Source organism: Myotis davidii, unplaced genomic scaffold, assembly GCF_000327345.1.
Source record: "Myotis davidii unplaced genomic scaffold, ASM32734v1 scaffold49, whole genome shotgun sequence".
Classification (NCBI taxonomy): domain Eukaryota; kingdom Metazoa; phylum Chordata; class Mammalia; order Chiroptera; family Vespertilionidae; genus Myotis; species Myotis davidii.
Window position 1 is genome coordinate 3,563,182 of NW_006300375.1, and position 17,147 is coordinate 3,580,328.

Below are 17,147 nucleotides of genomic sequence, written 5' to 3' on the forward strand. Positions count from 1 at the left end.
CTCAGGCCTGGGCAGGGGTCCGATCCGGTGATTGGTGATCGGAAGGTGATGAGGGTCAACTCCTCTGGCCGAGGCATCAGGCCTGGGCGGGGGGTTGGGGGGTCCCCTTCCTGGGCCTGATGCCTGGGCCAGAGGCATCATGCCTGGGTGGGGGGCGGAGCCAGGGATTGGGGGGATATGATGGTCCCCTTGCCCAGGCCTGAAGCCTGGGTCAGAGGCGTCAGGCTTGGGCGGGGGCCAGAGCCAGTGATCGGGGGGAGATGGGGGTCCCCTGTCCAAGCCTGACACCTCTAGTGGAGGCATCAGGCCTGGGCAAAGGGCTGATCAGGCGATCGGAGGATGATGGGGGTCTACGCCTCTGGCCGAAGCATCAGGCCTGGGCAAGGGGCAGAGCCAGCAATCGGAGGGGTCTGGGGGTGCCCTGCCCAGGCCTTACTCCTGGGCCAGAGGCATCAGGCCTGGGCTGGGGGCAGAACCAGTGATGGGGGGAAATGAGGGTCCCCTGCCCAGGCCTGACGCCTCTGTTAGAGGCGTCAGGCCTGGGCAAGGGGCCGATCCTGCGATTGGAGGGTGATGGGGGTCAACGCCTGAGGGCTCCCAGTATGTGAGAGGGGGCAGGCTGGGCTGAGGGACACTCCCCACACACACACCCAGTGCACGAATTTTGTGCACCGGGCCCCTAGTCTCTATATATAAAAGCCTAAGCAACTCTTTGACTGGTAGCTATGATGCACATTGACCACCAGGGGGCAGACACTCAATGCACAGGTATGGAAACATGGAACAGACTGATGAATCTCAAGGAAGGGTAGAAGAGATTAAACAAAGATCTTATATGCATACTAGAGGCCCGGTGCATGGATTTGTGCACCAGTGGGGTCTCTCGGCCTGGCCTGTGGGGATTGGGCCTAAACCAGCCCAGTGCACCCGTGGAGTCCCTCAGGCTGGCCTGTAGGAATCAGGCTGAAACCAGCAGTCTGACATCCCCTGAGGGGTCCCGGATTGCCAGAGGGCACAGGCTAGGTTGAGAGACCCCACTGGTACATGAATCCATGCACTGGGCCTCTATAATCTATGATATCATCTACATTCTGATTTATTATTGTTACACTAAACTGCTTCATGACTAGTCTTTCATATTTTATGCTTAAAGATTTTGTCTACATCATTTTACTTTGTGAAAACTACTCTCTATTTTGGAGGATATTACTTCTTTTGAACAGCATAGTATTTACCAAGAACATCCCAGAAATGCAGTTATCTGTAACATGTTTCTTTGGTTCATAATGTTATTCTGCAACACATTTGTGATTTAGCATGTAAGCCTTAGGCTAGGGCATGAAAAAGAAAATCAAAAATGAAGCTACAACAAAGGAAGGTGAATAAATCATTTGAAGCACATAATATTTTAATATCACTCTGCTCATGGAGGCCTCTGATGTTAGGTGAACTATCACCGTAAAGAAAAGAGTAGAACAGGATAACTGAAATGTTTGGTGTCAGTTGATTTTTTTGTATTTTAAGTTATTTGCAGTGCTCTTATAGAGTAATATTTTAGTTGTTGCATGCTTCAATGGCTGCCTAATAGATCTTGATTATTTCTAAGACATTTTTATTGAATTTTTTGTAAAATAATCTTTCAAAATGTGTTACTAGTTTTTTTGAGGCTCTTTATACAGTATAAAATGCAATGTCAGATATCAAAGACTAATGCAGTAGAACAGAGTTTAAGTTTTAATTTTAATTTGCCTTTTCTCTCTGATTCTATTTTTAGGAACTGGGACTTGTCATTACTGGAACTCTTCCGGTCTTCAATATAACTGGCCAAGTTGAAAATAAGACAAATCTAAAGGTTAAAAGTTAATTGATAAAATTAATAATAATAACTGATAAGCTATGACGTTGAAGCTCAATGTGGATAAGATATTTCTATAAGGAAGTACATACAGTGTAACTGACTGTGAGGCTGGAAGTAAAAGGCAGCAGCTGCTTCTGTGATAACCACCTGGGAAAAAGGAAATGCAGGTCAAGTTCTCTGTTTCCCCACAGACAGGATTCAGCCTAACCCTGTTTAACTATGACCCGGCGAGAACACAAGTTCAGACTCTGGGAGTAATTATGTAATGAATGGGCAATACTATTATGTGCACATTTTTAAAATGCATCTAAGATATATCCGAACCAAACCATTTTGTCTCAGGTGTACATAGGTCTATTTAATGAGTTGTTCCTCCACCAACTCCCATTCAAACCATTGTTTCTTTAATCATCATGCCACTCAAGGATCTGATTTAAATAATTTATGTTTTCTATGTTAAGGTTCAGGAAAAATACTTGAGTTTCACCATTTTTTTTTATTTTATTTCTATAGCACTGGTATATTGTCACTGCAATAAAATGCTACCCACTTAAAATTTGGAAAGTTCTGAAAAATATCTTGTGCTTGTTAATTTCCATTTCTTATTTTTTAAATACTTTTGATTTAAAAATAGGGTTACATTCTTATTTCTTAGCTTATAGCAAAAGGAATTTAAGAATGTCAGAGAATACTAGTCATTTTGTAGTTTGGTTGTCATTCTTGATTTGAGGGCCATTTATTTCCAGTTTATGGTATAATGAAGCCTATAGCACTTAAGCATTACTTGTTTAGTTATTATAAATTTCAGTTGAGCTCCTTATTTTAATAATGTAGCCATAGAAAACATTACTTATTCCTCTTTGGAGGCCCATTACCACTCTTAAATGTCTGTGGGTCATACTATCATAACTCATAAAGTAGTCATTCTCTCTCCTCATATGGACTGTACAAGGGACAGCTTTAATTTGGGATTTTACTTGAACTAGGAAAACAGCACAGTTGTTGACATAACTTTCTCATTGCCTGTCCATCTACACAAAGTTTAAAGAATTCTTATAATAACTATAGACTGGATTTTACAATTTTCTTGGTAACATCTCAATTTAACTTATAATTTATATGATTTTATTTAAAACAAAAATTCCTGATTCTAAATGTTAATTCTATTTTCAGTGTATGTCCCATAGAATATTAAGATAACAATTTGCCAAACAGCCTCCTTGACTTGCAACTAAAACTATGATGCCCATTCTTTGGTATTTCTTGGAAATTAGCAGCAAGCAGAAATTAGTGTTTTTAGGATTTCTGCAACTTTATTGCTAATAAGATCACATACTTTTTAGGATAGTAGAATAGATACTATCAACAGCAAAAATCAATAGTTTTCTCATTGCCTATTACCAAACATCTAACTGTAACCTAGACATTTTAGTGCTTTTTAAAAATTTTTAATTTTTATTGTTGAAGGTATTACAGATGGCCCCCATTTTTCACCCATTGACCCCCTCTGCCCCCACTTCTGCCACCCCTTCGCCAGGCCTTCACCGCACTATTATCTATGTCATGAGAGTATACCACCATGTCAGTATACACTCACATGCATACACACTCACAGAGCTGCAGCTGCTGAATATACAGTAGCAATAAAGTTGAATATTAGGGGTAAAATAAGTACAAGAAGTATCAAGTAAAGTTTTTCATAACATAAATTTTCAAGATTTTATTAATTAAGTTAAATAGTAAGTAATAAAATTGTGGGAAAACAAAGCTGAAAATCATTGTACATTGATACAAAAATGCCATACATATATGCCATATTACGTTATATATATCTATATCTCTATATAATGTAAATTTGAGCTATAGTATGGCATTCAAACGATGCCACGCAAAGGAATGAATAATATTGTGTAGAAATATATAAAGTTTTGGTATAAAACCCACTACCTTTTTGCTATCTTATAGAACCAGCTGATTCTTGGTGTGATGGGAGTTGATGTGTCTTTGGAAGATATTAAAAGACTAACACCACGCTTTACAGTAAGATGCAATTTACCATTTTGGTATCTTTTCTGTCTTAAAACTCTGTGTTAATCTAACTTGTTCATAAAGCATTAAATAACTTTAGAAATTATGTGCAGTTATATTAATGAAAGAACTAAATGTTAAAAGGATCCTTAAAATAAAAAAATAAAGATATCATGTTATCTTTCTTCATGCTTTAAAATGTGTATTTAAGATTTATTTTAAAAGGGGAATGAGGATTTCTGCTTGTGGCTTAGGAATCTCTAATTTTTTTTTTTTACTTTTATTGTTGTTTGTTTGCAGCTGTGCCCTAATGGCTATTATTTTGCAATTGATCCTAATGGTTATGTTTTATTACATCCAAATCTTCAGCCAAAGGTATGTATATAATTTGTTTACAATGATTAGTGTCCTGTTTTCAATGATTAATGGTTAATGTTCTTAATAGGTATGTTATTTTAGAATTTCACTGTATAGCACTAAATAGAAACATTATATTTGTAATGTTAATAGATGACAAGATCACAGTTTATAATATATCAAAATGTGAAAGCACTGTTTATTTTCTCTTATCAATTTAGCTTTCCAATATTTAGCTAATCAATATTCTTATCTTAAAGACAGCCTTTATCACCACCCATGCCTGAGTTCCACACGTCCTACTTGGGACTTTGCTTAAGGTTGTAAGATAGTGAAGGAGATTGCCGCCCCCGCCTCCCCCGTCCACCCACATGAATCTGATAAATATAAGTAATGTTCCTCAATGCATGGGCCATGTTTTCTATTGTCCTTTTCTTCTGGTAATTCTCTCTCTCTCCCCCCTTCATCTCCAAGAGTGTGAGGTGGTTTTTTTTCTACTTTTGAATAGACTTATAAAAATACGTATGCAATTCAATAAGTAAAACCCCATGGGATGGGCTTCAGAAATGGGAAGTGTTTATTAATCCGTGAGTTATTGGGAAGTGATAAAATTGCATAAACCTTTTCATCCTAATCTTTATGCCTTTTTTCTAAGGTATAAATCATATTATTTTAAAAAATATATATTTTTATTGATTTCAGAGAGGAAGGGAGAGGGAGGGAGGGAGGGAGGGAGGGAGAGAGAGAGAGAGAGAGAGAGAGAAAGAGAGAGAGAGAGAAACATCATTGATGAGAGAATCATTACTTGGCTGCCTCCTGCACGCCCCCTCCTGGGGTTCAAGCCTGCAACCTGGTCATGTGCCCTGAACAGAAATTGAATGGCAACCTTTCTGCATGGGATGATGCCCAACTGAGCCACAGTGGCCAGGGCTAGCTTTTTTTATTTTTATATAGGAAATTATTAAAAGCAAGTATGCAACAGAATCACATTTAGAAAAATATTATTTTAGAAACCATTACAAATAAATATTGTTAAACAATCAATGTATTTTTTTCTTAAATTCATGGTTTTGAATTCTTATTATTAAAAGTTAAACATAATTTCTATTTTGTGGGTGATGTATGCTATACAGATTGATACAAGAAACTCATAAGATGATAATAAAGTATATGACAAATGTTTCAGAAACTGACAAATACAAAGGACCAATATGGTAATTTCAGCAGATATGCTAACAAAATTAATCTTAATTTTTCATTAGCAATTCACCAATAGAAAAAAAAGGAAAATAATATTATGTCCTATAGTACCCAAAATTATTTAACAAGGTCAAAGTCTAATTTTATGTTTCCTGTTTTATTTCAAAATTCATTTTAATTGTTTTCCATTTTGTTTTATTGAAATAATCAGATTAAGTATACATATTAGGTAATTCCTATTGATCAGTCCCAAGAAGTATTTATTGTAAAAGAAATTGTATATTCTCTATGTCATAGAAGTCAATATTTAAAATAAATGTATAGTGTTTTGATTGAATTATCCATTAGTGCCACAGATATATTTGGTATTACTTCAGAAAACAAAGGCACAAATTTTAAGGGTTAAGACTTTTTAAAAGGCCTATAGTATTTATATTTTAACACATTTGAATTATGTAAATTCTATACATTCTTTTTTTTTCTTAATCAGCATGAAAGTTGTCTGAGACAAATCATCTTCCTCACTTACAACTTCCTCACTTTTTTCCTAAGAAAAAAAAAGGGAATATTAACAGTCGTTTCTCTTAAACAAAAAAAAACAAAAACACAGTTTTTTACTTACCATATTTTTAAACTTTTATTTTGTTTACTGACTCTTCGTGAACTCTATAATACCTGTTTTTTATCAAGCAAATACATGACCATAATTGATTATAGAATAAAACCCTTATCTGTGTTGAGTTGTAGCATGATGAATTACCATCTTTCTGTTGCTTTAGCCTATTGGTGTGGGTATACCAACAATTAATTTAAGAAAAAGGAGACCCAATGTTCAGGTAACTGAATGAAATTAGCAGTGCCTTCAAATTTGCTAAATCAGAGTTGAAATTAAGCTTCTCTTTCTAAAAGCTTATGATTAATGCTGCCTTTCCTGACATCAAGCTTCCAGAGCATGAGATGGAGATGAGCTTCGTTTCTCAATAAGCTGGAGCAAAATGTTATTAATGGTGGCAGAGGGTATGCATTAGCTAACTAAACATTGCTAGCAAATTATGTAGTAATAATGTTAACAATCCGCATAATAATCAGATGGCTTCTAAAGATAAATTTATTAAACATTGTGAAATTGGTATCAAATCCATGTAATCTTAACAATTTGTGAAATTCATTTCTAAGTGGAAATAAAAATACAATTCTGATGTGATATTTTCTATAAGCCATAGAATTTAAGCCAATGTTTCTTTTTTTACTTTCTAAAAGTATAGGCTTAGTTAGAGGTTAGAGAAAATTCCCTTCAACTAATTAAAGATGTCCTAAATTACAAATAAACATTATGAATTGTTTGGTATTGCTTAGCAAACTCAAAATTTTTCTCTATTGTCAACAAAATTTAAACTTTATTATATGTATGCATATTTCTTTAAGCACCTTAAAAATATCAAATGTAAAAGAATACTTCCTGTAATTTAGTACAGTTTAGTAAAAAAAAAAATTTTTAATGTTAAAGAACGTTCAATATTATTTAAGGCTTTAAATGTAAGCTTACAATTTCTTAAAAAAAGAAAGTTGGTGACATAATACAAATGGTCTCTACTTATAATGATGCGACTTAGGATTTTTTTGACTTCACAAAGGTGTGAAAGCAATATGCATTCAGTAGAAATCGTATTATGAATTTTGATCTATTCCTGGGCTGGCAGGATATGGTAGGATCCTCTCCCCTGATGCTGAACAATGTTAAGAGTTCTGAGCACGTTTAAAGTAGCCTATCTGAAGGTATGATGCTCCATCGGTTAGAAGTGTTAAATGCATTTTCACCTTACAGTCTTTTCAATTTATGATGGGTTTATCGGGACATAAGCTCATCATAACTCAAGGAGCATCTATAATGGAGAAGTAGTATGGTATTAAGAAGAAATCTTTGAGCTATAAAAGTAGGACTTACAGCCAACACTGTAAACTTGAGTAATTGAGCAGAGGATTAAACTAATAATTATTTTCTACCCCACACAGTATATCTGCCTAGGAGATTAATATATATATATATATTTTAGGCTCCATTTCCTGAAAATTTCATTTAATCTGGCAGGGGACAAAATCCAGGCTTCTGAATAGTTTTTAAACTAACCCAGGTTGTTCTAAAGTGTAGAGTCTCTAGATTAATGGCTTCAGGACGTTCTCTCCTAGCCCTCGAATTCCATGCAATTTGAATTTCATTTGTTGCATCAGTCTTTATATCTTTTATGATTCCTTTGGAGATTAAAATTATACTTATGTCTTGATAAATTATTTTCTGTTCCTCTTCTTGCATGTTTCTGTGTATTATCTTAGCAGTCATGTACATCTTAGTGAATTATTATTCTTGCAGTACTTTCAGATTGCATGTAATATTATGATATAATTTCTAAAACAAACAACCTTAAAAGTGGTTTGTTTTATGTTTGTTTTCCTTTAAGGAAACCCCAAATGGCAAACTAGCAACCACACAAGACTTCTGAATTTTGGGAATATTTTTTGAACTACGTATGTAGTATTTTTAATAATACTTAACTACTAATTATTTCAATTTAAAATTTGTTAATATTGCATTTTATTTTAGTTCCACAAATTATGTGGTTATTCTGTCAGTTGATATTCAGATTTTACAAATGAGAAATGTAAAATGTGAGATATTTAAAACTTAAAAGTATTGGGAGTAGAGGAACTTGATTCTAATTCTCAATACTCTCTTGTTGCTTTCTTATTAGATTTTACTTTTACATTTTTTTTATAACTGTTCCTATGACGGGTCTTTCAAAAAATGGTCAGCCAGATTGCCATTTAAAAAGTACAAGTTATTTATTGACATTTTTCTTTTATTATTTCATTTTCTTCTCTGTGTCTTTATATGTTGGATTGGGACATCATCTTCATATTGCCAATTCTTCCTGATAATGCCTCCTCCATGCATGCTGTTTGGGTCTGGTCATGCTATGCATTATCCATTGCATGTAAGATAATATTCTTATTTATGTTTTGATTATTTTGACTTTGTTTTGCAGTGACTTTGTTAAAATGTTAATGCTGGTCTAATGGTGTTTGTGTGGAGATAATTTATTTCATGGGACTTTTAAATAAGCAATTCTTAATAATATTTTCAACTATAGAGTATCCTTTTGTTAGAGACTTTCTCAGTTTTGTTTCTTTAAAGAAAGGATTATAATTATTTTCAACATTGATTTTTATTTTCTTATGAAATATGTGACATTTCAAATCAATATTTGCTTCTGAGCGAATATGGTAGCATCCAAACAATGGTCAGTATTGAACAATTTGACACTTAATTTCAGTTATCTAGAATCTTCTGATTCTACATACTGCATTCATAAGCGGTGAATATTTTTTTAATAAAATTGACAGACACAGTTGAGATTATTTTTGTAAATTTGCCTTTAAAAAAATCCTCATTCATCAAAACCCATGGGAATCATAAACTTGCATTGTTTAAATGGAGTTACTCTTCAAAAGAAGGCCTTTTTTTATCATTATAAATTAATACATGCCATGTGTACTTATTTGTCATCACTTGTGATAAATAAGATATGGTTAATTTCAGTACATTTTACTAATTGGTGCTGTCTTTGGTAGTCAGTTCTCCTAAAACATTCTTTAAAATAGTGATGATCTGAATATATTTTGGAAGAGCCTGTGAGGCTGAAATTATTCAAATTCTATTTACCTTGCAATAATACAGCATAGTTTGTATTTATTACTCTTGTTTACTTAATTATTATAATATAGCAGTATTTATTTTATGAAACATTAAACACCTGGTTTCTAAAATTTTGTAACTATAAAATTATAGATACCATTACAATTTCATTGTTCTAGTGAACTTTGAAATTCTACTATGGCATGTTGCATTACTTGGCATGTGTTATAAGATAATCAGTATATTTTTGTTTATCAAATAGTTTAGTAAGTTTTCATTTTGTAATTGACAACTTTTTAAAAAATGTCATATGAGATGAATTAGCCAGGTTAACTTTTATTTTGATATATTTATATAAATAAGTAAAAAATATTCTTCCTTATTCCACAATGAATTTTATTTATTGTTGGACACTAGCAAGAAGTAGCGGTAGGAGATGCTAAAGCAGGGAACAGTATTTAATGAATCCAGGGGTCATTATTCTAGTTAGACTTCAATTACAATACCTAATCTTTATTAAGTTTTTTTATGCCTTAGCCACAAATTTTTCCTTAAATAAACTATATGTAAAGGTTCTGAGATTCAAATACCTGAAAGAAATTTGCATATTTATGCATTTGTAAGAAGGAAGAATGTGTTTAGTAGAGCTTGTTCTGCTTAGCAAATTCATAGTTTTAAAGTATTTTTCTTCATTTAATCTTATTACTTTACAGATACAAATAAGAAAGGATATTATTTATGTATTCCCTTTGTTATATTGCTTAATATGTTATTAACTTGGCTATATTTAACTCCTTTCCATCATAACTAAAGAGAAACTTCTGAGTGGATCTTCAAAGTCATTTCCCCCCAGAGCTTGTGGTTCTAAATGTAGTACCTAACTCAGTGCTCAAAATAAGACTATCTTCAGCTGATGATTAATTAAAATTTGCTGCACTTAAAGCTTAAATTTCTGGCCCTACTTATTATTACTTTAAAATATATATATATATGAAAGAATATATCATTATTTTTATTATATAACTTTTATTATACCTTAGGTAAGTAACCTTTACAGGTTAATTTTATATTCAAATATTAATTGAATTATTCTATATATAGCATCATTTTACAGTGTCACATATGCTTAATTATTATTATTTTTTGTGTAGAACCCCAAATCTCAGGAGCCAGTAACTTTGGATTTCCTTGATGCAGAATTAGAGAATGATATTAAAGTGGAGGTGAGTGTAATCAGGAGGCCTGAACAAGACCTTCAGCTTAAATGCTGGAATCACCCATTCCACAAGTATCCATTGAGCAGCTTCAGCGGGTTGGGTGCTCTCTTAGGTAATGTATACACAAATTTGGATGTTTTTTTCTCTTGAAAAGATTCTAGGTCCTGGGCTCACTTATCCAAAAGGTCATATGAAAAGAAATAAATATTTTAAATTGGGTGTGTTTGTTTCTTTCTCATTTCACAGATAGAGATATTTTAAGTATTTCAACACAAATGAAACGTGTCAATAAAAAAACAAACATGTGGAGTATGTTGCTATAGAATTGAAAGAAATTTGCAGAAAATCTAACCATTCAACCATCCAATGAGCAACATGTGTAGAGAAGCTGACGTTTGTCTTAGTGCTCTTTCCTCAGAAAATGTCTATATAATTTCAAAACCAGAATTGCATGTCACTTCCTCTGAGAGGGTCTCCCATCACAATAAGGGTAATCAATAATAATAATAATGATATTTATTGAGTACATGACATGTAAGTCATGGATTCTCAAGAGCCTTTGAAATAGGTATTATTATTGTTATTACTACTATTGTTATTATATGTTCCATTGCCTAGCTTGTTTCCTGTTACTCAGCTGGTAAATAGCAGAATCAGGTTTTGAAGCTGATTGCTCTCCAGAGCAAAGATTTTTAAGATTCTTTTAGATGGATGAACTCCTTTTCTTCTCATCATAATTTGTCAGATTGTGTTTTAATTTGTACTTGCTTTACACATTTTACAGCTTTATTCCTCATTTTACAATAGAATTTAATTCTTTATTTTAATTATCCTGGGCCAAGGTATGATGCTGGGATGTTTTAGATGGTTAAAGAATATTTGTTGTAAAATGTTTTGACATGATAGAGTAGGATTTTGTAATAGTAAGGAGCTTGGTCTTCATACTCTCATGCCGCTGAGTAACTATAATTATTATTTCACCACTCTTAAATCTCAGTTTCCCCTTGACCACATAAAGTAATTGACCACTCCTTTATTGATTTTATTTCAAGAATTACTGCCTCGTTGAAAATATTTCATTAAGGATGTTCTTATTTTTAAAAAACAACGTAAACTTACTATAATGTGACAGCTTTTAAAAAAGTATTCCCAGAGCCGAAACCGGTTTGGCTCAGTGGATAGAGCGTCGGCCTGCGGACTGAAGGGTCCCAGGTTCGATTCCGGTCAAGGGCATGTACCTGGGTTGCGGGCACATCCCTAGTGGGAGATGTGCCAGAGGCAGCTGATCGATGTTTCTCTCTCATCGATGTTTCTGACTCTCTATCTCTCTCCCTTCCTCTCTGTAAAAAATCAATAAAATATATTTAAAAAAAAAAAAAGTATTCCCAGAGAATAGCAGCAACCTACTACTTTTATTCAGTTGGTTCTGAAATTAGGTAGAATATGTTAATAAACATACTTTGGTAGGTCAATTAGTAATAATTGCAATAAAATAATTTTTTTCATTTTTCCTTAGATTCGCAATAAAATGATAGATGGAGAAAGTGGAGAAAAATCCTTTAGAACTCTGGTTAAATCTCAAGATGAGGTAAGAATTAAGTCAGGCTTATTCTCATACATGTCAACAATAATTGATATTGGTAGTTAGTCTTTTTTTCTATTAAAGCAATATTTACTTATAAAATAGGGTTGTCTCCAGTAAACACATTTTTTAAGGTACTCTTCTTTCCTGAAGGGATATTTTCTTTTTTTTATAATCTTTATTGAAAGTATTGCATAAGTCCTCTTTTCCCCCCATTGACTTCTTCTAGCCCATCCCCACCCCTTTCAATAAGATTTTTAACTCTTGGATTTTTATAAAATAATGTTGTTTTGGGTTTCTTTATTCTTTTTTAAATTTAATTTTATTTTTCAAGTATTCTTATATTAATATGTTCTTGAAATATTTTTATTTTTATCATTATAAGAAATAAAGCACAATTTAATGCAAATGTTCTTATTATTGTATTCCACATATTAACTATTTAGGATTTTAAACATTTTTTGGTTGTTTACTTGTTTCTGGCTTGATTTATCTTAGTGCACTATTTATGTACTTTATATAATAATTTCCCTGCAAATCTGAAATTAAATCAGGAGACAACACAACTACCCCCATACGTCACTGGAACAAATAATGTAATACAATGTATTGTTTATTATTATTCCATTGTCATTGAAGAATTCTTTATATGAGGAGTGTGCCTATCTGTTATTAGTCACATGTAGAGTAAATGTATGTTCATATATTTGAGTATTTGAAAAAATGTCGAACTCAGAAGTTTTTGAGCCTAGAAATGTAATCTTTATAGCATCCTTTTAAAATGTCAGATTTCTCCTGAATTCCTCAGCAGATCTTTTCCTACAATGTAGCAAGGATCTAAATAAGATCCTTCAATGGCATGTGGCTTTCCTTATTTTAATATCATTCAGAGTCCCCATTATGAGAACCTAAGGGGTGGTGAAAATCAATTTCAGTCTTTGTTAAAACTTCAATTCTCTTTACTCAGACTTTAGCTGTGCTGTTTTCCCCTTCAGTCCTTACAGGAAAATTGTGTACCATTCACCAGTTTCACCAACTTTTCCATGTTGTTCCATCAACCAGATCTTTGACTTGAACATTCTTTCCTCAACTTAAAAATCACTTTTGTTTCTATTAAATCCCTTTGATATTTTCCTACTTCAATTGACTATAAATTATTTTTCTGACTAATATTCACCTACAGAGTTTTCCTATTACTAATAGTGAAAAAATATCATGTATGTTTCCTAATCTGATATTATTTTTACAACTTGCAGACCAACACTAGTTTGCCATGTTTATTGAGCAGTATCTAATAGGTAAACATTATTTTTAAAAGTTATTTTAAGAGTTTTACTAGTCCAAAAACCTTAATACTCCATTCCTCCATTCTCCCACTCTCCACTTACATAAATAAAACCAAGGGATGTTGGATGTATAGCGGCAGCATTGTGTAGTTGCTATACAATGGTTTTGACATCATACATTTCCTTCATCCTCTCAATTAAAGTCCCCTTTATTTATTTCTTCATCATTAATTGTGGAAAATAATAGTATCTTCACCAGGAGGCTGATTAAATGAGGCAGTGACTGCAAAGTGCTTGGTATGTTGCCTAGCTCCAATTAATACTTCAGTGACTGTTACTGCTCTGATGAGGATGACTAAACTGGAAATAACTCAAAGAATTACAAGATATGAATGTGTTATCACTATATCTAATGGAAGAAAGAATAATAATTTCTTTAGTATTGTTCATCAGCTGCATATAAAAGATTCTACATCCATGCGGTTATTTCTCTTTACTTCCTTTCCCTGGTAGATTTAGTTGTTTTTTCAACCTTCATAATACTGAGTTATTAGTCTCTCATGATAGATAAAACTATAATAATGGCTTAATAAGAATAGTAATATGCTAATCTTACATTTGGATCTAGATACACTGACTGCATTAACTTCCTGATATTATAACCATTTCTTTTAAACATACTCTGGTATGGATTATCTGAGCCTTATCGAACATTTCACAGTCCTATATCATTATTACAGTTTATTTTTCAGGAAATGTTTTTAAAGTATTTGGGTTAATAATTTGGCATAAATTGCCAAGATTTTCACTTGTAAGTTTTTAAAATTTATCATGTGGGTGTTTATTTTGTCCCAACATTTTGCTTTATATATACCTATATCCATAACAGAATAAACATTATCACATAGAATAGATGAGAAATTTGTGAGGAAGGATGTTGAATGACCACTGGATTTATAAGTAGATCCTAATGTTTTGCTCATCATGTAAATTTACATAGAGTAAAAGCTGAGAATAACCATGTGAAACTTTTTTTCTAGAGATATATTGACAAAGGAAACAGGACATATACATGGACCCCTGTCAATGGAACAGATTACAGGTAATTAACTATATTTATATGTATATTGAATAAAAGTATTCATTTCAGTGTCTTTCACCTATTTTAGTAGTGATTTTTCCAATGGATGAATATTAAGTCTTTGCATTTTCATTAGCTATTTTCAATGTAATTAAAATAGAAATGTTACCTTTTCCAACAATAAAATGTTTAAAGTTATAGCTGTGTTGGTTTTTTCTCAAAGTGGAAAATATAGGGAAAAGCTAGAAATATAAAATTTAGAAATGACATGTGATATAAATATACTTGATATTTTGTATATTTATGTTAGTAAAAATAAATGTTGACAATATGCCCTTAATTTGTAGTTGTCACCTCCACTAACCTCCTCATATAAATTAGTTTACATTATTCACATTTTAGGTTGTAATTAACTTAAAAATAATGTTTATTACATCATAGTGTGATCTGATATAAAATGCTCAGTTGATATAATTTACCCCCAAGAGTAGCAATTTTGCAATATACTAATTCCTCCAATTGACTGGGCCTTGTAAAACTGGACACATAATACCCTATAAGAGAGATAGATTCTAAGATTGTTGCCTTCTTTGTTTAAATGCCCAGCTCGTGAGACAGTGGCACATGGTAGACATTCTGTAAATATTTACAGGATTCAAAATTAAGATTTTTCAGTTTGCCCCATCCTGTCAATTCCAAACAATGGTGTTCAAACTTCCATTGAAACATTCAAGTCTGAAGGACTCTTTGGTTACATATTTATATATAATAACTGTGGTGGACTCAACTATTCCTTAACAACAGCCCCCCAAAGGTTATATTCCTAACCTTTCAGGGGGGCCTAGATGGTGGGGATTTCCCGAGAGCTGCAGTGTTGTTATAATAGGAAACTGTTGCCTTTTGTGTTCCTAGGAAGGCATACAAATAGATATAGAAGAAAACATAGGTATTAATGTCAGAAACAGTACCTGCCAGTCTTTCTCCACTTTTGCTTTTGCTTTTTTACATACTTTTGAACGTATTGAGAAACACCAGAATGACTGGTTTAATTACTTTACTTGTGTCTACTGATTTCTCTCTCTCTCATTTCTATTAGGCATCTCTTCACATATACACATTCTTTATTTACATACAAAAGTCATTACTTCTTCTTTCTCTTTTATGACTATTGCCAGCTAAAAAAGAAAATCAATAAAACGTATTTTTAAAATATAGTTATAGTTATTATTTTAACCCTCACCTGAGGATATATTTTCATTGATTTTAGAGAGGAAAGGAGAGGGAGAGAGAAACATTGATGTGAGAAAGAAACATGGATCAGTTGCCTCTCACATGCACTCCGACCAGAGATTGAATCCACAACTTGGGTATGTGTAGACCAGGAATCAAACCCAAGACCTTTTCAGTGTACCCAAGACCTTTTGGTGTATGGGATGATGCTCCAACCAACTGACCCACACCGGCCAGGGCAAGGAGCCCTATCTCTTTAGAGATGATTTTATGATAAAACAAAGTATTGGATGTGCTGTTGGGAACGCACTCTATGCCTTTGTTCCTTAGGTACACAAATACATTGCTTTTTTATTCTTCGTAGAATGAATTTTTTTGCATGTATATTTATACAAAGAAAAACCTGTAATTTTTATTTTTTATTTTTTCCTGTTCTGTATTGTCCATAGGAAAAAGTAATGAGATTACAATCTGGACATTCATCCCAAAAGCCATGGTATGAGGCTTGAGTTATCTGAAAGAAGATCTCCTGAAAATGTCTATAAATATTTAGAAGCCTGAATATGCACACCTTTTCCTGTGCATTGCTAAATTTTAGATTACATATTAAAGGCGAATCCTGAATGACTCGATTGATCAACTGAACCTAGCCTCACTTTTGGAAAATAGTTGCATCGGAAATCTTTGAGATTGCCTCATTATCTGTACCCATTAGTTCCTAAGTTTCCTTCTATATTCAAAGAATTGCAAAAGTCATTTGCAACAGCAAATGTAGACATGAAAAACTGTTTCCTTTTGATCCTGACAATGAGTTGTCAATGGGAGTTGTTCCTACTACAGTCAGAATTATACTTTGGGGGTATTTTTAATTCGCCTTATACCTTACCTAAATGTATCTGTAACAGACTCTCAAATGTCCATTACCTTCAGCCCTTTTTCCTCACACATCCAGACATAACACACAGTGTGGACAGGTTAATGCTTATTTCTGCAGGGTTGAGCATATTACTTGTTTATAGAAATGCAGTCTCTTCTCATTTTCATGAAAGTTAAATTTCAACTTCCAATTCTGATCATTCGCGTCGCATATTTCTACCCTGTCTGTTCTCCCACTGCTCTCCCCATACAAGTTACTGTTCCCTGAATAGCCAATCTTCCCTTCTTCTGCATGTTTGCATCATTCATTCCCTTCCCAACCTACAACTTTAGCCGATCCTCCCTTCTTCTGCATGTTTGCATCTTTCATTCCCTTCCCCAACCTACAACTTTGAGCCAGATTCCATCTCTAACTTCCAATTCTGATCATTCGCGTCGCATATTTCTACCCTGTCTGTTCTCCCACTGCTCTCCCCATACAAGTTACTGTTCCCTGAATAGCCAATCTTCCCTTCTTCTGCATGTTTGCATCATTCATTCCCTTCCCAACCTACAACTTTGAGCCAGATTCCATCTCTTTCCATTATAAGTACTTTTCTGAATCTCTTTACAAATAAATTCATAAATGCCAATTTAGAACAAAATGTTACATCTATATTAAAGAAACATGGCATGTGTTGATTTAATGAATGAGGTACCAAATTTCACTTAGTGATTTTTGTCTCCTTAAGCCTTGATATA

General features: G+C 33.3%; 1 protein-coding gene across 1 annotated transcript in view; it reads left to right on the plus strand.

The window, feature by feature from the left end:
* The window catches only part of CACNA2D1 (calcium voltage-gated channel auxiliary subunit alpha2delta 1), a 319,906-nt gene that overhangs the window by 258,687 nt on the left and 44,072 nt on the right, over positions 1-17,147 (plus strand). Inside the window, exons 15-21 of the mRNA XM_015572696.1 lie at positions 1,775-1,852; positions 3,824-3,898; positions 4,187-4,261; positions 6,223-6,279; positions 10,286-10,357; positions 11,868-11,939; positions 14,260-14,321. Coding sequence (XP_015428182.1) covers positions 1,775-1,852; positions 3,824-3,898; positions 4,187-4,261; positions 6,223-6,279; positions 10,286-10,357; positions 11,868-11,939; positions 14,260-14,321 — 491 coding nt within the window. The remainder of the gene's footprint in view (positions 1-1,774; positions 1,853-3,823; positions 3,899-4,186; positions 4,262-6,222; positions 6,280-10,285; positions 10,358-11,867; positions 11,940-14,259; positions 14,322-17,147) is intronic.